General features: G+C 41.0%; 1 protein-coding gene across 5 annotated transcripts in view; it reads right to left on the minus strand.

Moving 5' to 3' along the window:
* MGAT4A (alpha-1,3-mannosyl-glycoprotein 4-beta-N-acetylglucosaminyltransferase A) overlaps positions 1 to 21,274 on the minus strand; it is an 88,013-nt gene extending 66,739 nt beyond the window's left edge. For 2 of the 5 annotated variants that reach the window (XR_015261299.1, XM_086769183.1), the window contains exons 1-2: positions 21,125 to 21,274; positions 16,191 to 16,505 (exon numbers count right to left, since the gene is read on the minus strand). Coding sequence is in view for 4 of the 5 variants with exons in the window: in XM_086769183.1 (XP_086625309.1) it covers positions 16,191 to 16,284 (94 nt within the window). In the remaining variant the exon portion in view is untranslated. Of the gene's footprint in view, positions 1 to 16,190; positions 16,506 to 17,185; positions 17,275 to 18,821; positions 18,850 to 20,170; positions 20,213 to 21,124 lie in introns of those variants that run through there. The other 3 variants (XM_086769191.1, XM_086769209.1, XM_086769200.1) reach the window with 3 other exon arrangements.
* Positions 21,275 to 24,336: the final 3,062 nt, after the last annotated feature.

A 24,336-nucleotide genomic window follows, 5' to 3' on the forward strand; every position in this document is an offset into this window, starting at 1 on the left:
CAAGCCTGTAGAACTACTGTTGATTGCCCCTGTTTTCCACATAGAAATGTGGAAAAACTACTAAAAGTAGTTTTTAAAGCTAGCTTTCAACGTGAAGAACAGCTTATTTTTGACTGAAGGTTCTGCAGTTTTTTCTAACTTTATTTAAAAAAAAAAATAACCCAAGAATTAAAATTATTTAATTTTTCATTGCAATTTATTCACATTTTGCACTTCAAAGATCTGTATAAACAAATACTGTTTTTTGTTCTCTCCAATTCTAATGCACTAGCACAAGTCTCAAGTGTTTGCTTTGAAACTTTCAGAGTCTGATCCAATCTCAGTCCAGATACTTCTGTTTAAACATTCCTTTGCAGCAGGAGCTGAAGTTGTTTTCACTAAAATTTTTAAAGCAATCTGAATATGATCCTTTGTAACATCAACCAGCAAAGTCTTCCTATTTTGAAATGTAAATTCATAATCAATTTAACTTGTAAACATTCTTTTGAAAAAGTTTGAAAAAGAACCCATGCTTTCTCAGAGATTACACATACAAAAAAAAGCAGAAAATGGGAGTACAAACAGATCAGACAGAACTCGCTTCCCCCTCTCCATTTTTCATCTCTTTAATATAAATACACTAAAAATGCTGCAGCTTGCCAATTAAAATGGAAGCATGAAGTAGTACGTCAAGCAGGTTTGTGTTTGTTTTGGTTTCGCTTGGTTTTGTTTCGTTTTTTTTTCCCCGCTAAAAAGCTACAGAACAAGACATTTTCCAGAGGAAAAACAATCCTAAGCAATCAGAAATCCAAAGAAGCCAAACTAGAATTGTCACAACTGATGAATGATTTACTTAAAAGATATTTTAATAGCTAGATAGAACAGCCAGGAACAGTTTTAAATGTCTCTAGATGCAGCTGCTCACCTCTGCCTCTGTATAAAAATCGTTCAATACAGAAAGGTCACAATTTAGAAAATTTCCTACACAGTTATGAAATCAACTCTGACACCACTCTCAAATCGCCACTGATTAGGGCTGACAGAAGGTCTGAATGTTCCTTTGGACACCAGGAATAAAAAGAATAATATATCAGAAAATCCAGACACCCACGACTAAGGAGGTCAAGTCAACAGAAGCATATGGTCTTCTGTCTGCGCATTGGCTTCAGACAATAAGGATAATTAAATACATTATGTGTTTGAGAAGAGTTATTGGCAGCACTTGAGCTGAAAGTCTTTTAAAACAAAGAACAGCAAGCTACAGTGACAGAAAAAAAAAAAAAAAAAAAAGAAGAAATCTCGCATTTGCAATTTTTTTTTGTCCTGGTCTGCCTGTTAACAGGCAGCGTTCACACTTCTTTGCCTAGTAAACAACACTGCCCAGGACTCTATGGATTAATATAATCCTCAGGGCTTTTTAGGTTCCAGCTATTTTGTGTTTATTTTATTCCCAGTGCTAACAAGCACTGTCAACTCTGCTGGCATTTCTTCTTTAAAGGGAAAGTGATATAAAGAGGTCACTGAAATCATATGCTAAATCAGTTCCACAATAAGCAATCAGCATTTACCACATCTCTAGCCCTGAATAGAAACACTAAGGAATAAAGAAAAGCTTCATAGATTCTATTCCAGAAAAGCAAAGCTGTTCGAGGAAAATTATTGCAACTTCTGAAGTAGACATACATAGCACAAAGAGTTCAGTTTAAGAAATTAATAAAAGAAGAGCTCAGCTGAGTATGCAATCTATTGAATCAATGTAATTTGAATGTTAACTCGGCACAGTGTCAGAAAAAATTACCTTCAAACAACCTTCACCAAACCCTCCACTTTGCTATTTCTTACTTTTCTTGCACAAGGCTCAAAGTGTACAACAGTATAAAAGAAACCAGGAAACAGTCAACAATAACATCACAGTATCACCTCAAAAACATTTCCAATTACAGCTTTTACAGAGATCATTTTATCACGATTATTTTTTTCAAACTAACTGTCAATTAAAAAGCCATGCTACAACTGACTAAAATCTTATGCAGAAGATCTACTGCTCAAGCAAGAATGAAGCTTCAGTTTAGGCAAGCGTTACAATCATAGCACTGAAACACACTTTACTTTTAAGACACAGGATAGGTCGGTACCTCACTTGCATTTTTGGCAATACTGAAGGACTAAAGAACATTAGCTGAAAGAAAGCATTTTTTAACATATTAAAATAAAACAATCTCTTGTACTTCTCTGCAGAAATGCGTGCATTAAGTATACACGTTGCATTCGTTTATTGCTTCAATTTCTTATCTTTGTTTCTATCACTTAGTTTATATGTGTGTGTGTATATATATACACACTTTACTGCTACCAATAAACAAGGACATCTTCTTAAAACTACATAATAGCTAATTATGCTCATTTCTAACAAGACATATGAAAGAAGCTGTAAGTGCTTATGCTGATCCTAGCAGAGTGTGGCTTTATAACGTAACAACCAGCATCTCTGTGTGGTATCATAACTTCAGCATTAAAAATAATACCAAAATCTAACCCCAGTAAAACACAATTCTGTCACATCTGTTAAAAGAGGACAAGAGACAATCCCTTCACCTGAAATACTTATATATTTGCTGACAGTGTAAAAAAATATAATTACCCTTTAGGTAACTCAACTCCTTACAGTCAGTTTGACTACAAGTCATTTGTTAGATCTCATGTTTCTCCTCAGACCACAATCAGACAGTATTTTCAGCTACTTTCTACAAACAAGCACATATAGCTACATTAAGATATCAAATCAAAATATTCATGCTGTCTCGTGGTCTCAAATTCCTGGAGGGTTTTTTATTATTTTTTTTAATAAGCTACTGAATTTCTAATTCAATTTACTAAAATTGAAACAGAAAATCATGAAAGTAGGGTCTTTGATTCTCCTTGTTACTGACTTAATAAGTTAAGACTGGTAAAGGGATTTGAAAGAGAAAAAAGTTTCCGTAAAATCTCACAGTAAAAACATTTTTGTTTAAAATGTTTATTATCCAAACTAGGGTGCACAAACAGTAAACCAATTTGCCAAATCAATTTGGTAATCATTCAAGCTTCCTCTAATCCTGTCACTCACACCTTGCAAATTGCTAGTCATCAACTGAACCTGTATTCTACACTTTAAAAAAATTTTTTTACATATCTGATGCCACCACATCAACTTCCTGCTTTAACAGCTACAGTTACAGCTATATATTAAGATTAAAGACACAAAGTTTTAGTCAAAGGTTACACACATTATTCCTTGTATTCATGATGTACTACATGTAAGAAAATTTTTTAAAACTAACTGATTTGAAATCTTATTTCTTCTCCAGCTCTTGTTACACCAGTAAACTCTATTGCTAATGTAACACAATGTTAACTATGTAGCTGGAACCAAAGCCAGCTAGTGGATCCCACACTGCCTACTGTTAAGAGATCTCCTGATTCAAAAGACAACATAAAAAATTCCTGGTTAAAAACTGAGAATAATGAGCAAGTTTAAAATTTTTCATTATGGAAGCACTCAAAACTCTTAAATAATAGCCATAGTTCAGAGAATATTGATGACAGACTTAAATTGTAGTTAGGAGGAGAATTATAATAAACACAGATAGGTCTGCATTTGAAAAAAAAACCCCACAGAAACAGGTATGGTCAAGGGGGCCTACAAGAAAGATTGGGAGAGAGCAGGGCCTGTTGCGACAGGTCTAGGCGTAATGATTTTAAAATAGAGAGAGGCAGATTTAGGTATCAGGAAAAAATTTTTTTACAATGAGAGTGGTGGAACACTGGAACAGGTTGCCCAGAGACATTGTGGGTGCCCCATCCCTGGAAACATTCAAGGCCAGGTTAGATGAGGCTCTGAGCAACCTGATCTAGTCAGGGATGTCCCTGCTCCTTGCAGGGGGGTTGGACTAGATGACCTTTGAAGGTCCCTTCCAACCATAACCATTCTGTAATTCTATGATCATGCTAATCAATATGCAATTGTGAGCACCTCAAGCACCAATTTAAAATTCAACCCTAGCTGGACACTTGAAACTAGTTTAATCTCGGCTCTAACATGATTTCCATACATCATATTTGTTTTGTCATCATTTTACAGACAACCTCCATATGAATAAAAAGAAAATGAGTAAAAGGTTAAAAAAATCAAGGGGAGGGGATGGGACGAATGGACATGTTTATTTATGGCATATGCAAATGCTAAAAAAAATAATATACTTTAGCAGATCAGAATTTCAAACACAGAAAATGAAGCCATAAACAGGAAGAGAACGATTTAGAAGCAGGAACAAACATATTTTCACAAGGTTAGAGAAGGCACTAGATGGTCTCTAGTCAGACTTGACTAATGCCATTGGAATACATCACTTGGTATAAGAAGCTGAAACTTTAATTTTTTTCCTGAGAAGTACAGAGTCTCCAAAATACTCAGTACAGAAAACTAGTATTTTGGCTTAACTTTCCCAAACCATTGTGTTAATTACATATTTTTCACTATTTTCGCATTACACTACCCTTCATCGATATTATTGAACATTAATTTGTGACAGTACAATGCCACAGGGAAATGTGGTTCCATTTGTATTTGAAATGGGTTAAGGTTTCTGACTAGAATTTTAACTTTCATATTCATCCTGTCTGTAACAAGGAAGCAAAGATTTTGTGGAAGAAACTAGCACAGTGTAGGAATTATTTCCACAGAAGAAGAGATCCAAGAAGTATCATGTGGCTATAAACCGCATCTAATAAAGAAATACTGAAATAAAGTATATTTTTATTTTCCCTTACAGGAAAGACTTTTTTTGAACAAATCCTTAGCAAAATACAAACTTTTTGCTCTACATAAAGTGTATGTAAAATTCCACTTCTACTTTTGAAAAAATATAAATCAATACAGGCATAGGATAGAAGTTCCTCTTAAGTGTTACATTACTTTTATGCTATTACTGCAGTATGTAAATCAATCTTTTTTTGAAAAAAGCAAACAAGTTTTTCTGAGAATGAAGGATAGAATCAACTGCATCAGTCACCAACTCTATCTACAGTTTCACTTAAATACCACAAATGGCAATACTCTTTTTAGCTTAATGATCAGCCTCCTACATTTAATTTCCATTTGAAAAATGCATCTATAACGTCTCAATAAACAACACAGCAAAGTAGCCATGGATGCCTTCTTCTACTGCACGCTTAATGACAGTAAACATGTACAAAAAATAAGTAAGACGCACCGCAAGACCAGATAAAGATAAATGCAAACAGCTTAACACAGATTCTTGCCAGACCCAGAAGGCTGTTCTCCACTAATTAAAAAGGGGACCAAGTACAAAAAATACACCCATGAACACAATCACAAGCAGTTTGTCCTACACTTTGAAGTAGGATTAAACCAGCAGTATCTTGAACAATCAAAAATTAATATATACAATTTATGTGTAAAAGTCTGCTTGAGTTTTATTTAAAATAGCACTCTCACCTGGCACTCTAGTTATTTTGTGTGCCTAGCGAGAGCCAAGATTGCCAGGCAGGGAAAAAACACTGAAACCCAAACATTGATACTGCATCCACACAAGTTTCACAGATTGGTTTTCCTACAGCTGTTTCCACTCCTTCTCACTTACAGAGACTTCTATCCCAGTGGCCCCAGCTCTTCCCCAAGACTCCCATCCACATCCCAGGAGGTTCCTCTGCCACTATAACTCCAGCCAGCAGAATCAGCGTTTAGCCCCTAGCACACAACTCCTCACATTGTCCCCTGTGTATGTCTTCCCATACACGTACTTCTTCCATGCAGTAACAGCATCTGCCTTTAACCACCAGCAAGAGACAGGAGTGCTGCAGCAGACAGAGCTCTGCACCCATTGTGTAGTCAATGGGAACATGAGCAGTGGCTGCCCAGCTAGCAAAGCCCAACACTGCTGCTGAGCTCCAGTCTTTCCCTCCATGGAGCCAAGTGAAGGTTCTGTCCTGGTCCTAACAAGTCCATTTCCTCCAAGCTTACAGGAATACTGTGTTACTGACAACAACAGGGGAATGAATTGAGAGCAGCCCTGAGGAGAAGGACTTGGGAGTGCTGGTGGATGAGAAGCTTAACATGAGCAGGCAATGCGCCCTTGCGGCCCAGAAGGCCAACCGCATCCTGGGCTGCATCAAGAGAAGCGTGGCCAGCAGGTCGAGGGAGGTGATTCTGCCCCTCTGCTCTGCTCTGGTGAGACCCCACCTGGAGTACTGTGTCCACTTCTGGAGCCCCCAGCACAAGGACATGGACCAGTTGGAGAAGGTCCAGAGGAGGGCCACAAAGATGATAAAAGGGCTGGAGCACCTCTCTTATGAGAACAGGCTGAGAGAGTTGGGGCCATTCAGCCTGGAGAAGAGGAGGCTCCAGGGAGACCTGATAGCGGTCTTCCAGTACCTCAAGGGGGGCCTACAAGAAAGATGGGGAGAGGCTGTTTAGTAGGGCCTGTTGCAATAGGACGAGAGGTAATGGTTTTAAAATAGAGGGGGGTAGATTTAGATTAGAAATTAGGAAAAAATTTTTTACGATGCGAGTTATAGAACACTGGAACAGGTTGCCCAGAAAGGTGGTAGAGGCCCCATCCCTGGAAACGTTCAAGGCCAGGCTGGATGAGGCTCTGAGCAACCTGATCTAGTCGGGGATGTCCCTGCTCCTTGCAGGGGGGTTGGACTAGATGACCTTTGAAGGTCCCTTCCAACCGTAACCATTCTATGATTCTATGATTCTAACAAATTTGAACCCAGTGAGGAGGACAGACTAAAAACGTATTACGTAGGAGCAACAGAGGGAAAAAGAGAATACAGCAGTATGTATTAAGGCAGAAGACGCTGTCGTGACATTTCAACTTCTGAAAAAAGTTAACCACAGCCAACCTGCATTCACCATCTGAGTCATTAGTTTATCATTACGACTGCACTAGAGAACAACTTAAAGCCATTGGTACTGAATATATTAACATATTGTGAATGTCCTAGCATGAATTTTTTTCTTGCACAAGGACAACTTCTCAACTTCACCCAATTCAAGTCTTTGATAACTGCAATTTACTCATAGCTAAAATACCACAAAAATCAATGCAACTGATCTCTGGATCCCTAAAATACAGGAGAAAAAGTCTTCCATTCAGTTACATCTTGTTCCAAGGTAAAACCTTTATCAAACTCAGTTAAATATAGTTAGGTTCAAAGCAACGTATTACAAATACAGAGCAAAGCATTAAGTCTCTTATTCAGTATTGCCATGTAACAAAATAGTACATTTATTGTATGCAACTGTCTTCTCAGTAAAGCAGTGTGAAGGGAAAATGAGCTCTGACCTTAAAAAGGTCACCTCTACCTATGAATGCGTGAGTGCCATTTACATCAGAAGAGTTACACAGGAGTTTCAGAAAGGTCTCCCCTATTTCTACCTAAAGCCTCCCTGATCAACAGATACATTCGTGCAAAGCGAAAATGTTTAACCTTGACTCTTCCACACAAACAAACTCTACATCACGTGTACCTCTATACATCCTCCAGAATGTGAGTCAAAGCACACACGCCAACCAACCAGGCAGTAACTGAACGGCTGATCCTTCTCAGACTTCCCTAAAGTAGGGATATGATTTAGCTGAGAAGTATTGGTGATGGTTGGACTGGATGATCTTTTAGGTCTTTTCCAATCTTGATAATTCTGTGATTCTGTGAAAGCATATGGACTACTGTGCAATTGCTCAGCAGCTGCTTATCACAAATACGTACTTACATAAAGCTTTGCAAAGGTGTCACTTATTGTACACACTTAAACAATCTCTGTGTACATAATTGGGATTTCCGGTCATGCACTTACCTGGTCAGCAACAGGATGCTTGTGCAGCAGCATCCACCTACGCTCTGCACCTGAAAAATTTCTGCCCAGGCAAGATTTCCATGAAGAAGAAGTTGTCATGCCCAGGAAAATCCAGGTGCATGTATCCCAATCCTTCTCCAAGAGTCATCACATTATATGCTCACACACTGCTGAACATCCAAAGCTCAGATTTTGAGAGTTAAGATGCTGTATATTCCCAGACAGATTAACTCAGCTACAGTCCAATGTGGCAAGGAAACAAAGCACACAGGAAAGTGCAACCATGACACAAAGAAAAAGCAACCATTCAGTTCTGACAATCTTAAAGCTTCTGAATACTTTAACATTATTTGTTTCTACTACAGAACTGCCAATAACTCTGAGTTTCTGTACATGTAAATCAAGACACACCTACTTTAAACCATTCCATTCCCTCCTCTCAGAAACCAAAACACACACATACAAGACAGGAACTACAGCAAGAAAAGCTAGCTTCCTAAATTAAAATTAGATTAGTAATGGTAGATCCAGAGTCAAATGTTTAACATTTTAATACATTACAAGAAAATTCATCTATCAAAAGATAACTGGTCAGAAGAGTGCTAGCACCTTGCAATTAACAACGCTATTCTAAGAGTTGAAACTTTTAGAAATTCTTACTAGCTTAGGCACAAAATCCAAGCCATTGCAGAAGTCTGATTAGTGTTGCCACACATGTTACTTCGTTGCGGCTGCTGATGCTGCTTCCTTCTTTGTGCCTTGACAACTGTGTTGAACAAGCTCTGTTTTTGAGAATGTGTTATTTCTAACTTGTCCTCCTTGCAAACAACTCAGGATCAAAGCTTCACCATGCTCCCTTATTGCTGCAAATTAACAACAACCTTGTAAGTCAAATATGATCCCATCACATTTGTTTTATTCAAATCTCTCTCCAACAGTACCTCTACAGTTTGTCTCTAAGGGCTGTGCAACCAAGCATCACAGCTGTTTATTTGCACAACTACTTTACTAGTAATTGGTAGTGGAAAAAAGATTTAGTTCAGTTCATCGCTGAACTGTATGAGGAGAATTACATGTTCACAGCGTTGATACATAAGACTGTGATGTATCTGTGGGCTACAAAAGCAACATATATGTATGATAAGCAAAAAAACTTTTAAATTATTTTTGAGCATAAGATAGTAAAATTATATACTGCTGCAAGCAAAACTAGAGTTTCTGTTGTTTACTGTTAGATAGATGGGTGGGCTCATCTGTGGGAAGCATCCACAAGAAAAGACAGAAAGCTGCAAGAAAGCCAAGGAGACAACCAGAAAAGTAGCTGGAAGTACAGCTCTAAAAGACTTTTTAGAGTAATTGCTTTTTAGGCAGAGACTAGCTGGAATAAAGGACCATGAGCAAGGAAAACACTTTCCATCCACTTTCTGCCATGTTCAGGAAAACAAATCATAGTGAATTATAAACAAAACTAAATTATAAACTTAAGTGTTTCATCCCAAAAAGAAACAACTTACAGGATTCTAGTCCTGAAGATTGTATCACTAATGGAAAAAGCTTTTTTGTTATCCAGGCAGCAAATAAAGTCATAATTACACAGCACGACTAAGGTTACCGAATAAGATACTACTCTAAACCGTGGAGGTGAGGGGGGAGGAAATGACACGTCCCAGCATGGTGGTGTCTGAAATTTAGTAAGAAATCTCTCCCTCTCATGACCTAGGTTCACAAAGGAAAATATCAGCCACCACCAAAACCAAGACAGGTCACTGCAAATCCCTTCTTGCTCACTGTTAAAAATGTGACCATGGATCTATTTTAACTACTCTAGGAAGACAATTACTAGCAAGAAGATAAATACATGCTGGCTTACAACTCATTGCAAAGGTTTCTCAGTAGATACATTCATACTCATATGATAGTCTTTGCATGGGAGCTGCAACCAGTGTTTTGGTGGACTCATGCCAGCATAGAAGACTTAGGCTAAAGAAGTACTAAGAGAAGCCACACAAAGCAAAAGCATTGCCTTTCCTCAACTCTGAGGGCTGGACCACAATCAAGATGCTGGCTGAGTCTGGTCACATTAAACGCTCTGGTAGTAAACAAGTTTTAGAATCCCATAAACTGTCAAGCTAACCTAGCTAGGAGTTTACCAAAAAAGCAAGGGGCCAGGGCATGGCTGCAAAAGCCCCATTGGCTGTGATCATTTCTGCTGCAGCTCACCAAAATCACTGGTGTCAGAAGTTCTGCTGCAACAGACAAAATGGACACAAAGATACTATAGATGTAAGCATAGCCCACTTGCATAGCTGGGATATATACCTCTTCTGCTCCATTCACTTGGGATAGTATGTTTACTACCTGCTCAGGACTCTCAGTAACCATTCCAAACCTACATTCCTGATTGGCTTTAATGAAATCCAACTCCTATTTTTAATGTAAATAAGCTATATATCACAACTTGTCAGTTTTGAAAACCAAGCTCGAAGTGTACTTCAGATAAAGATCAGAGTAATGTTCATGTGCTGGTGTTCAAAAGAAAAAGGAAACTCCTACTTCCTTTAATTTCAGCTCCTGGAAGATCTGCAAAAGGATTTGCAAAGGAAGCCAATGCTTCCCATCTATTTAACAGAAAAGAAAAAAAAATGTCTCTTCTCCTCCAAACAAGCTGACTAGCATAAATTGTTATATGCACTTTCTACTTTAGCATCCCATCCTGTCCCTTCCCCTGCCTCCACTCTTCCAAGTTTGTAGTCCATTTAACTTTTTTGGTTGGTCAGTCTTAATTCACAGCAGTGGGAAATCAGCACATAACTGAAAATCAGAGCGTGCAGCCAGAAGACTAATCAGCATTTACTCGAATAACAGCTTCTCTTAAGATCAAAGCATAAACTAAGGTAAGTTATAGTTGCAAAAGTTCAGATTTCTGATCTTTTTTTTTGAAGAGAATATCTGCGTAGCCACTGCCAAGGGAAAAAAAAAAGTTTAAAAAATCCTGTCCTCATTGTACTATTTCCTCCATGATTCTGTTGGACTCTTCTCTCTAGGAATTAATATTCCCGGTTCTTACTCCAAAATTTTCCACCATTGGCTGAGGCTTTTTGTTTTAGTCTCAGTTAGGTTTTCTTATGCTTGTTGTTAAGCTTAAATATTTTTCAGCACTTATGATTACAGTGGCTGACAAATAGTGTGGTAATTCATAGAATCATAGAATGGTTAGAGTTGGAAGGGACCTTCAAAGGTCATCTAGTCCAACCCCCCTGCAAGGAGCAGGGACATCCCCAACTAGATCAGGTTGCCCAGAGCCTCATCCAGCCTGGCCTTGAACGTTTCCAGGGATGGGGCTTCCACCACCTCTCTGGGCAACCTGTTTCAGTGTTTCACCACCCTCATTGGAAAAAATTTCTTCCTAATATCTAATCTAAATCTACCTCCCTCTATCTTAAAACCATTACCCCTTGTCCTATCACAACAGGCCCTACTGAACAGCCTCTCCCCATCTTTCTTGTAGGCCCCCTTGAGGTACTGGAAGACCACTATCAGGTCTCCCCGGAGCCTCCTCTTCTCCAGGCTGAATGGCCCCAACTCTCTCAGCCTGTCCTCATAGGAAAGGTGCTCCAGCCTCTGATCATCTTCGTGGCCCTCCTCTGGACCTTCTCCAACTGGTCCATGTCCTTCTTATGTTGGGGGTTCCAGAACTGGACACAGTACTCCAGGTGGGGTCTCACCAGAGCAGAGTAGAGGGGGAGAATATTATATATATATATAGAATTCTAATTTTATGAAAAGAGCCAGAGGAAAAAGATCACAGCAGTTTTATTATACAGCCCAGGCCATTTTCTCTCCAAACGAGAGAAAATACCAGGCTGAAAACAAAACAGTAGCTCATCATTATTTAAGTATGAGTGAATATTCAGCAAACTAGGAAGCTAGTTAAATAACTCAAAAGTTAAAGTCCTCCTGGAGGTCTTCCCATGTGAATTTAAATCAGTGTACCCATATACGCCATCCTCACACAGTGAAGAGATCCTATGGTTACGACAACACCCTTGGATGAACTGAAAAACAGAAGCTTTGTCATCATTAAAGAAGAATATGGTTCACATGAGAAAAACATGACATATTCTACTAGTTTCAGATTGCTCTGGAAACTACATAGCTTAGACAATCCTGAAGGGTTAAGTTGCATCAGATTTTCACAACATATATTCCATACAGGTCCTCACCACTTCAAGGAGCCAAATGCCTTCTAAAAGTAATGCAAGACACTGTCAACTACTGTCTATCACCAAGAACAAAAAGCATGTATATTTTAAACAAAAAAAAAAAAACTGGTCTTTTTTTTTTTTTTTAATCAAAGGCAGCAGGATCAGAGTAGGACTTCAACATGGGAAGCAAAACTATGAGGTTAATGAATGTTTTGCTGAGGAATTTCTGCCTATCAGGCCTGCCCAAATTCAATACAGTTATTTACCTTCCTTACCAATTTCCATAACAGTGACAGGCATCAGGAAGTTTGCTGACCCAAGAAGAAGAGGTTCTTGAGCATTATGGAGCATAATGGCCTTCCTGGAACATTATGTACTCAGATCACTACTCACATTGAGACCACACTCTCTACACAGGGCACAACAGCTTTGATGTGATTTTTGTGACTGGTGTAACAGGTACATAGTACTGTTTTGTACTAGTTAGACCTTCCTAAGAGCAGTGCCTTTAGGACAAAAAACCCACTGCATTTCAGTAGCTCACAAATGAGGTGATGAAGATGTGTGACCTTACACAGGTCAGTAGTACCAGAAAGCATGATTCAGTCAAAAGAGATGGCGTTAAGCATAAAGTTATCACTTGCATAAGAGCTCAGTCTCAGGAGGAATTCCAGGACATCTTACATTGAACTAACTGTGAATGTGAAGTGACTGCAGATCCTTTAAAAATGGTCCCTCTGTGCACCAAAGTAATCAGCATTTTGGTAAGATTTGATTTCCAACATCTACTTCATTCATGCTAATCATAGCATACTTTTAACTCCTAGAAAGCAGTCCTACAACTCTTGTTCATGAATCTCATAGGAGAGATCTCTTTCCTAGGTGTATTCTGGGCTTGTACTGCTGCTTCCTTACAACTCCAGTGTTTCTATACATTCCACAAAAAGTGACCAAGATCTTGGCCCAATTCTCTCTCCAACAACCAGAGGTATTTCAGTCAACCTTCTTCAAACATGGTTAACTTTAAAAGCAAAATCATATAACTGGCCATTTCATCCAAATAGCAATACCCGCTCTGTGAAAGGTTATTTACATAATCAGACCACTGGGTAAGCTAAGGCCATGCTGTTTCTAGTGATGGCACTTCAGATAGAGTATTTCCTTCAGCTCCTGACAAATTTTTGGCATATCCTTGAAGTTTGTAAAGCACTGTTCCAGAGAGATTTTTTTGCACTTTTAAACTAGTACTAAAGTCTGTGCCTAAATCCTATCCTGCACAGACCGGGACTAGGTATATTTACTAGAGGAAGACAGGATCTACAAAAATATCACATCATCCCAGTCTTATTGCTATTCTACAAATGGTTCTGCATTTTAAGTGACAATTATCCAAGATCTCAGTTCCTCAATTAAAAGTAATCACTTGAAGACTGGATAAGGGTTCTCAGAAACAAGGCACTATACTTCTGCTTTAAAAAAGCAAAATTTGTTTTCCTTATCACTGAGAAGCTAGCAATTTGGGGCTTTGCTTTTTCTTTAAAAAATGTAAATAGTATTTTCTTTCCGAGTGTAGATTTACTTTACTGTCCAAAGACTGATGAATACCTACAGGAATTTAGTGCATGCCATATAAATGCAATGAATAACAAAACATGATGATCAGAGTACGTGACACCCTACAGCCTTTCAGTGAATGAGAACAGCAAGCACTGTATTTGCTTCTAATTGAGTCACTCAAAGATTTGTAATGAAAATGTTATCAATGAATTAAGATACTATCCCACAAGGCTTACAAACTAAACATAAAATGATACCATGTTGGAAAAAAAATCTTAATAAATATATATCATTAGTTTCTTAATATTTTCCATTTGTGCAGAAATGTCTCTGAGTAAAGATATGGCACTACATGAACTCAAATCTGTTTTGGTTTTCTAAAACCTTTGCAAACTAATAAAATGCTAAACATAAGTTAAAAAGTAAAATAAAATTTAAAAAAAACAATCTATGCATAAAATTATCTTGAAACAACACCTTAAGAGCAAGTTATCTAGACTGTAGTTTCATAACTGTGATTTATGATTAATTAACACATTACTTACGTCTTGTTACACCGATTTTTATTTAACAAAATCACCACCTTAATGCTCAACAGCAAGATCTGGAAGAAGATAAATGCAGAACCTTCATACCAACATTAAGAAAGTATTGATTCTAAGCATTCCGATAGGGAAAAAAGGTATAAAAAATAGAGGAGTTTGACTAACAAAAGCTTAAATTGCCATATACACTAGTACTCTCCAAATAACAGGTTTTTGTTAATTTCTTCTAATGGAGACTTTTATTCGTGTTACACTTTGACAAAAGAATACAAGACTTATAAATCATATGTCAAGTAAGAAAGAAAAAAAGCATGAGAAAGAATTTCATAGACAGATAAATTTATTGAAGTGAAAGCAATATCCTTGCAAGGTTCTTCAGCAAGAAATGAGTCAAGAACATAAAATGTAACTAGAGAATGTGGTATTAGTCAAAATGAAGAAACTGCTACTTACAGTGCAATTCAGATATCCTTTTCCTGTTAAGTCTTTGTCATCTACACTTTTGTTGTCCAGTTAAAATATCTATATATTATCGCAGCCTTGAAAACCTGACATTTTTCCTGCTGCTTACACTCGGAAGGCTAGCCCACCGACCAACTCCTACAACACAGATCACACCACAAAGCATTTGCTTCTCCTACAAGTGCCCAATGGAAAAGAGAAAAAAAATTCCATACACCACAGAATTCATCTGCTTCTTTTATACTTAAATAAGGGTTACAAGTTGTCTGTGCTACAACAGATAGTATTCCTGGAAGACCTCAGCTTCCTCTTATTGGACCTGAAGCATAACTGAACCTAATATTCTCAGCAGAACAGTCAGAACAAACCTCATAGCAATCTCACTTGAGACAGAATATGTGTTTTAAAATTACTTCATCTTTGAAGGACATAGTCTACTATTTTTCAAGAGATCAGATGTTTACAAAGGGAAAAAAAAAAAATCCCACCCTTTATCCTTCTAGGAATCATCACTGAACAAGTTTGTTTGTTATACTGAAGGACAAAACCAAAACATGCAGCAAACAGTTCTGACCCTCAGAGAAACTGAATTCTCTAAGGTTCACATGGAGTGCAGTAAGATCAACAAAGATACATAAAAAGGTAAAAGTCTATTACACACATTAGTTACTTCATTGTTTAATGAGATTGCTCATGTTATTATAACAGATGTATTTCCCATTACCTGGTCAATTTGCTCTTATTACCTTATTTCTTATATCATATTCTGACAAGAAATATTTTACATGTCATTCAAAGACATCAAGAAAAGTCTTTCAACAATATTCACTGGCACTTTGCCACTGTCATCACTGAATCATCAGGGAAGACAAAGCAGCAACAAAATTAACATCCTCTAGCCAGGTCCATTGGCCATATGTTGCATGGGGGAAAAAAAAAAAAAAAAAAAGAAAAAAAAAAAAGAAACAACCAGAGAACATATGTTTTTCCAACAATCATAAACCAGGAAAAAAAAACAAAGCAAAAAGAAAACTATTCAGCCTGGACAAACCCCTTCCTCCAACAGCAGCATTCGTTTTAATTCAGGTACATTTTTTTTTTTCTTTTTAAATCAAGAGCACTCCAAGTTAGTTTTTCTGACTCTACTAGCAGGTGTTTATTCCTCACCAAGACAATATCTTCTGGAGCAGAGCTAGTCAACATGCAATTTACAGATTGCTAACACAGAATCTTAGAATGGTTTGGGTTGGAAGGGACCTTCAAAGGTCATCTAGTCCAACCCCTCTGCAAGGAGCAGGGACATCTCCAACCAGATCAGGTTGCTCAGAGCCTCTTCCAACCTGGCCTTGAATGTTTCCAGGGATGGGGCATCCACCACCTCACTGGGCACCCTGTTCCAGTGTTCTACCACCCTCATTGTAAAAAATTTCTTCCTAATATCTAAACTAAATCTACCTCCCTCTATCTTAAAACCATTACCCCTTGTCCTATCACAACAGGCCCTACTGAACCTACAGCAGCACTGCACAACCATACAGCCATGTGATGGTCAATTTGGTTCTGGAGCCTTTTACTTACCTTTCCCATTTTGCCATGCAGTATACCAGGACAAACTGAGGAAAGTAGTGATGAAAACTAACACGGTGGCCACAGTTCCATTTCGGAGCCTCATCTCATTTCAGCATCACACTTGTTTATGTTCTACTAGCGATCAGGACGTATCTGTTGGGCTTGCTGCAATGAAGTCAGCTGAAGTCCACCAGCAGCAGCTGGTCAACAGCAACACGAAATGTGGCTCTCACATATCAGATGTATCATAAATCAATCCATTCCAAACTGTTGTAAGCTTTCTTACAGTTCTCATAAATTAAACTTCTCTTTATTCTTCTAGGCCTGTTTAAAGAAAACAAAATTTTAAGCAGATTATGCCAAAAATATTTACAAATTCCTCCACGTACCAAAATACATTAAAGAAATACTACTATACGGTCATTACTGTGGCTTACATGCATCCCCTTCAGTCTCAGCTCAGGGAATAGAACTTGTTAGATTAATTTGTTCTTTTTCTGATAAGACTGCTCATATCTGGAGGAGCTGTACTTCACATGAATTTGGTCATTAAAGGACAAACATACACATGACCAACATTACAATTCTATCATAAACACAAGGCAAGATCACTCTGGCAGGTAATGAACTGATACAGGAGTTTGCAGGAAGCCAGCAGCTGAAGGCCCCACTCCTGAAGTACTCATTTTGACAAAACATCTCTGAAATCAGTGAGGCTTAATGTAACTGCAGCAGCAGAACCACCTCCAGTGAGCTGAGAGACCAGAGCTTTAAACCACATTTACAAACCTACATCACTCAGCGCAAGAGTATTTGATCTGTCCACAACCATTTTTTATCCTAGCTTAGCTGCAGCTAAAGCACAGACTAGAGTCACAGATGGACACACTGCTCAATCTATACCAACTGGCAACAACCCAAAAGCCCCACAAAATGCCATGATATGACCATATCATTCCTCTAACTTCACCACACAGGCACAAGGAAAAAAACACAGAAATTACCTAGAGCTCAGTTTTATCCCAGAGGAAGGTTCCATATCCTGGAATTAGAAAATCCTCAACTGACCAAACACAGCCAGCATCTAACCACACTGTCCTAACTGAGCAAGACAAAGAGAATAGGTAAATAAATTTAACAACTTTAAAAGATGGGGAGGCAGATTTGGTTTTAAAGCACTAAATCATTCTTTACAGTAGTTCAAACATTAACATTTAACATTTGTTTACAGCACTGCCAGTTTTTCCCCACTATAAACTTTATCATATACAAGTATGCTACTGTCCTGGTTCTGGCCAGGATAGAGTTAATATTTACCTGAGCTGGGTGGAGAACTGAAGCTGGTAGCCCCTATGGCTGGGATAGTTAACTAATTAGCTAACAGCTGGGGTTAATTTACCCAAATTAGCCAAAGGGCTATTCCATCCCATCTGACATCATGCTCAGTATATAAGTGAGGAGGGTGCTGAAGGGAGGCTCTCTGCTACTTGGAAGAGACTGGATGTAGAGATCTGTTGTGAGCTATTGTACTGTATTTGTGTTCCATCACTGTCTTGTTTTCTTCTGTCATTACTGTTAAATTTACTTTTTGTTCAATCTCAACCCGCGTGTTTGGTTTTTTTCCTGGTTTTCTTTTGTTTGTCAAATCTCCTCCTATTGTCTCGGAGAGTGGGGGGAGTGAGAGAGAGACTGTGTAGTCTGGTCCCCGTTGGGGCTGAACTACGACAGCTACCCAGTAATAAGTAATCTGCTCTGAACTTTCCTTGGAAGCAATCTCTGCCATTCTCTTGCCTCAGTGCACTTAGAACAACAGGGAAAACATACTTTTTATTATTATGGTACCAAGAGATTCCAGTCAAATCTGAACTACTCTTCCCAAGCTTGTATTGCAGTACACGCTACCTTTACTGAAGAGCTTGCAAAACAAGGCATAACTAACAGGCATGCTTAACAAATGAACGAAAGAGAACAATAAAGTTGCAGAACTACACGCTCTTGCATTCAAATGTTGGTCATAACATCCAGGTTACAGAAAGTGTTTACCTTCGGACTACGATTACCTCGCATATAATGCTAGTGACATGCTTTGTTTCGAGGAACTTTTCGCACGGATAGGTCAGTAGCTTTAAACATTAACTCAGAAACCAACAGTACCTACAAGTACATGTGAAAGTATATGGGAAGCAGACAAAGTGGATGGTAACATTCAGTAAGAAACAAAATAATGAACAGGAATAGAAAGAAATGGGAAAGGCCTTATGATACGGGAAACCCGAATTCAATACAATGAAAGATAAAGACAACTGAGAGACCTATATACGGCTAACACGTAGAGCACGACATGCCAGGAAATACCATCAGCACCAGCACTTTGAATAGAAAATGGACATAACAAAGCCAGAAGGGTAGGCAATAGTAATCACGTGAGAAGATAAAAGTCTGGGTGAACTTTAACAACAAGGAGAGGCAAAGATCTCAAAACCCCAAGGCTTTGTAAGGCCTGTCTACATGAATTTAGGAAATACAAGTGATTCCCAGACTACTGGGAAAAGTGACCAGGATATGGGAAATGACACTAACAGTTTAACACAACTAAAGTGGCTCTGAAGGAAGAATGCCCAAACTGTAATTTACTTTTACCATTATTTTAGCAGCAGTCAGATCTCTCTAGGGCAGCTCAGGTGTGCACGAATGATCAGGCTGCAAGCTAGACAGATTATCCCAGTGGGGGCAACAGACAGCTGGTCTGCCATGCAAACAAGAGAGGGCAAGGAGGAGAGTAAATATACCATCTGATAAGATAAGAAAAGTGAACTGCCTGCCTTGCCAGAAAACATGGGCATCATTTCCTATATTTGCTGCAATAAAATCAAGATGCTGTGATCAGAGCTTCTCAATGTGCTATTTGAATCCACAGAAAAATACAGCCTGAAAGAATTCAGAAAACAAAACAAAACAAAAACAACAGCCACAACATCATCCAATTAGCACTGAGTATGCACAAAATTGCGTCAAATTAATAATTATCATGGTTTTGAATTGGCTGGTTCTGCTTTTATCTTTCTCTTCTGGTGTTGTACCCACTCCTCTTAGCAGAGGCACCAGCAGCTCAGCACTACTTAGATGATTATTCAAGCATTTCACTATATCAAACTGCATACATCAAGGCCATGCATGAACCAGAAGTGTTCCAGCTTTTAAAAATGCATACAGTTAAACCAGCAGAAACCCACATAAATTATTTAACCTCCAAATGGTCACTTTAGGTTCGTTCAATAATTTACAACACAAACTAAACAAATTTAACTGAGTTTGAGCCGATGTTATGACAGAGTATAACTAGATAGTCTATGAAAATTTCTGCTATGAAATTTTGCAGTGCCGTTATGACTTGAACCTTTCCCACTGCAGACTGAGGGGAATGACCCTGCTAGATGCTGAAGGCCATGGGTACAGAGGGTACCTGTCATCTCTCGGGTGCTCAGCAGCACCCTACTAAATCATGTCTAAAAAAACCCAAGAAGTTTCTCTATCTACCCTGACACTCCCTAAACACAAAGCTTACTTCTAACCGCAAACCATAAAAACTTCAATGCCTCTGCGAAGGCTCTTTACCTAGTCGCCAAAGGGTTAGATCGTGCTTTAATCCTGCACTAAGAGTGCCAGACTTCTGAGAAGATGAGCCCAGACCCCAGCCAGCCGGGAGGTGCAAAACGCACTTACGCGGCAGCAGCCCTGCATTTAAAAGGTTCCTCCTTTCGGCACGCGAGAACGGCCCGCGATTAAAAGACAACACGAAGGAAAAGGCGGAGGAGATTTGCTAAACGGGAGCTTTTTCCACCTTATTTCCAACCAAACGCTTCAGCAAACCCCGCGGCGGGCGGTTGGGCGCGGGGGGGGGGGGGCGGCGCGGGCGCCCGCACCGCCCCCCCTCTCCGCGCCCAACCGCCCGCCGCGAGCCGTCACCCGCCGCAGTTAACGGCCGTTACCTCAGGCTCGCCGGCGCCCTGCCATTTCGCAGCCGAGTCCCCTCAAGCCTAAGGAAGGGGGGGACCCGCTGCCTCCGTGAAAACCGTCCCGAGTTAGTCGGGACCTTCCCCGGTGTCTCTCTGCCCCGGTCGTGGCTATTTTAGTCGGGATAAAGGGAGCGGCGGACCGGGGGTGTGAAATCAAGCGGGGAGAGACGCACCGGCCGCCTCCAGCTCTGCCGGACGGCAGAGGGCGGGGAGCTCGAGAGCTGACAGCGACGAAAGGGAGGGAGAGCGCCGGTCCGGGGAGCTGCGCGGCGCCCGGTGCATCGGACCGAGGTTGGGAGGGGAGGAAAGGACGAGGGACAGGAAACAGCAAACTCTGCCGAACCCCCAGTCCAGGGCTCCCGGCACGCAGGGAGCAGAAGGAGGGAGGGTGGACAGAGAGAGAAGGGGCAGCGGCGACAGCAGCAGCGCTCCTCCGGTTACCCCGGTCGGAGAAGGATTGGGAGCCGCGCTGCTCTGCCTCGGACCCCAGTGTCGCCCTCCACACGCCCCACGAGCACCCCCAGCACACGGCGAAGGAAGGAGGCTATCAGCAAGTCCTGCGAAGGAGCCGCAAGTGCTCGCTACACCACCGCCAGCACCACCACGCAGGTGCATGCGAGCGCAGAAGGGTGCATGCATGCAGATGGGGGAGCAGAACGGCCCCCAGCCTCCCGCCTGCCTGCCCCCCCTCCGGCGACACCGCAGAGACCCATGGCGCTGGGAAGGGAAGCGCCTCCGCTGTACACCCACTCCAGAGGGCGCGGAGAGGAGGGACGACCGACCCCCTCAGCCTCCCAAAAAGCCGAGCCGGCTGTAGCTGCCGCCACTTGGCTGCTGGGTCCGAAGGTGGCAGCAGGGGCCCGGGTCGCGAAGGGGAAAGGCGAGGGGAGAGGAGCGGGACCCACTGACCGCCGCTGCCATCCTCACCTGTGCGCTGCGCTCCGGCAGGGGGAGCCGCGGGGCGCGGGCGGCGGGCGCGGCGACGAGCGACTGTGTCGACGCGGGCCGGGGCTCTCGCTCCGCTCACTCGCCCCCCGCCCGCCCTTCCCTCGTCAGCGACACGCCGGGCTCGCGCGACCGCCCCCACCAGCCCCGAGCGCCATGGAACTGCACGGAGCTCCGCCCCGCCCACCGACGCAGAAACCCCACCCACCGGCCGGGCACCGTCCCCTCCGGCAGCCAATGAAAGCCGCCTATGCGCGCCGCTCATTGGCTGGGCGGCCTGTCGCTCTCTTAGGCTGCGGCTATAAATGGCTCAGTGTCGGGAGGCCTTACTGAGTAGCTGTGACAGGAGCGACGAATGGGAGAGCCTTATGAGCGCTCTTCTTTCTGCTGTGTGTCCTTGTTTTAAGCTGTGCTTTTGGCATTTTCTCGTTCTGGAAGAGGTTTAGCAGCCCCAGTAGTTTTTAGTTGTTGCCCTGTGGTCAGCAGCAGGAGTTCCATTCTGAAGTTTTCTCTGAAAAACTGAAGGCTTTCTCTGGTCACTTTAGAGTCAAGCCCCTGGCCTGCTGTGTGAGAGTGTGTCTACACTACTGAGAGGAAGTTGAACTCAGCAGAAGATTTCTTGTCTGTTAGTGCCAAGGAAATCACATGTATCAGTGCCCTGTGTGATATGCTTGACCAGCAATGAGGAGTCACAGTCACGTTTCACTGTTGAGTTTGTGCTGTGCTAATCATCTTGTAGAGCTTGTATCAAGAACTGTTTGAATTAAAGAGCAGCTTGTTGCTTCACACCAGCTAAATGAACCCTCTGTCCTTTATACTGTCCACAAGTGTGGCTCTGAGGAGAGCATTCATGTTGCAGTGGTGTGTGTGCTGCCCAAGAGGCTGTTAAAAACACGTCCAACTTTGGAGGTGTGAAAATGAACACACTTTCCTCAAGAGAGCCATTACTTGCAACCCGTGAAAGAAAGTCAGTGGCAGCTTTACTCTGTGGGTTCATTATTTAGGGCTGGGATGTTTCTGTTCTGTAAGTAGTCCCCTGCTGTCAGTGGTTCTTTTCATGTGTTCCAGGAATTGCCTGCATATGTTTGGGTCTGCAAGCTCCTATTAAAATCAAATAGCACCCTCAGGTTAGGGGAGGATGCTATCTACCTTGCAAGAGCCATGTTCTTACTGTGTAGTGCTAACTGGTTAGCAGAGTTCAATCCTTTTGATCGACGCGATTGCTTCCCCTTTTTTCCTCATCTTCCACCTGATGCAGGCAAAGTCTATAGTAAACATTTTTACTCTCAGTTACCTTTATAAACTGTGCAAAAATCTTCCTAGTTATTCTTTCTGAAGAGTGACATTTAACAAGTCTCCAAAGCTTAAACGCATTACAGTCTTTTTGCATATTCGAGTACCTGCAGCGTAGCCCTCAGTGATTTTGCTGGCTTTCTCAAAGCCTGCAAAGAGGGGCTTGGTGGCAACTCCGGCAGAGCGCAAAAAGAAGCTCAGGAGAGGTTTGCAAGGTCTTGACACCCAGGCTGTTCTGTGATTTTGTTCATTGAGTGGTGAGAATTTATTATGTAGATGTGTGTTTCAGTCCTCCCTTTTATAAGTAGAGTTAAGTGGATTTTTTGTTGAAAAACAAATTCAGTACAATAACTTTCAAACAAAAATTGGTCCATGCGGATCAGCATGCACACACACTCACATCTACAGCAGAATTTTCTGTAGACATTTCAACAAGCTATAAACGTTAGAGCCACCATTGTTTGCCTCTAATAGAGTAGTGTTTCTTAGGGATATGAATTTTTGCATTTCTGTGAGGGAAAAAAAAACCTAGTGGAGACACTTTCACATAAAAGTCCTTTTGTCAGGAGAGCTTAGTCTGCTGAAGAAAACTCTGTTAGAAGATGAGTTTAATGGCAGTTATTTCATGAGGACTGTCTGAGCCTTCCTACTTTTTGTTCCTTCACTGATTGAACGTTTGCATTAGGAAGGTTTACCGACTGGACCTTGACAGTATCCAATTAACAATTCACTTCCCCAAACAGTAGAGTAGGGGAATGTGGTTGTTTCTCAGCTCCTCTGACATCTTCTCCTGAAGTTAGTTTCCTTAGAAACAAGGCAAAGTTCAAGACAGGAAAAAAACCCACAACATTGCCCTCATCTGACCTACGACAGCAACAAGCAAATGCCTCTTGGCATATTGCGGTGCTTGATGTGTGGAAAAAGTGCACAGTGAAGGAAAGTGCTGCAGCTGACAGAGACGAGGAGTTGGGGCTGTTTGGCTGACACACTAAAATGTCGCTTGCTTCTGGTGAGGGTGGCAGCTCTCTTTTAGTCCTGAACAATATTTAATGCCAGCAAATTTCCGAATTCTTTCTCCCTGCTGAGTTATTCTTTCATCCTGCAGCCACTGCTGTTCAACTGGAGTATCGGTTTGAAATTGGAGAAGATTAAGCACTTCCAAACACTTTGTGTTTATATGCAAGTGTTAAGGTGCAAATGCTCTAACAACCATAATGGGGGAGACTTAGGGGGAGAAATTGTTTTAAGAATATGGGAAGTTTAAATCCCTAGTGTTCCAGCTTTGGTTATTGAAAGTAAAAAAGACCAAAGAGCTTGCTGTTCTATACTAGCAGGAAAAAAAAACATGAGAGAGAAATGTATAATCATATTTTGACAGAAGGAAGATTTCGTGCTGGGAAATTTTTGCTAAGGTATTAGCTAAATGTCAGAGTAAAGACAAAATGGCGAAAGACACTCCAGGCCTAGCGTAATTTCACGTGTGCTGCTGTGACTGTTTCTGGCACACGTGGGCTGCCAGCTTCTACAGGGCTGTGCGGTTGTTGCTGTTCATCAGATTTGGAGCTCATTTTATCCAGGCAGTTTTCCTGGCTCATTCAGAAGCATGACACCATTGTTGTCCCTTCATTTCATGGTGCTCATGTTCTGGCTTTCCCAGGCACTAGGAAAGATGCAGAAAAGGTAGAGGTGCTTGGCAGCGGCAGCGAAAGTCTTAATGGTTGCTCGACTGAAAAATGGCAGTCTGAAAATTGTCTGTGTCTCCTGAGTGACAATTGAATCCTGTCTCAGAGATGGGATTTATTCCCAGCCTGCCACTAACCTTGTTTCTTAACAGAGCAAACACCTAGGGACTCTCAGTGCTTCTACCTCCATTTCACCCTCATTTTGCCTTTTTCAACCAT

Source organism: Chlamydotis macqueenii, chromosome 1 (assembly GCF_036417535.1).
Source record: "Chlamydotis macqueenii isolate bChlMac1 chromosome 1, bChlMac1.mat, whole genome shotgun sequence".
NCBI classification, from domain to species: domain Eukaryota; kingdom Metazoa; phylum Chordata; class Aves; order Otidiformes; family Otididae; genus Chlamydotis; species Chlamydotis macqueenii.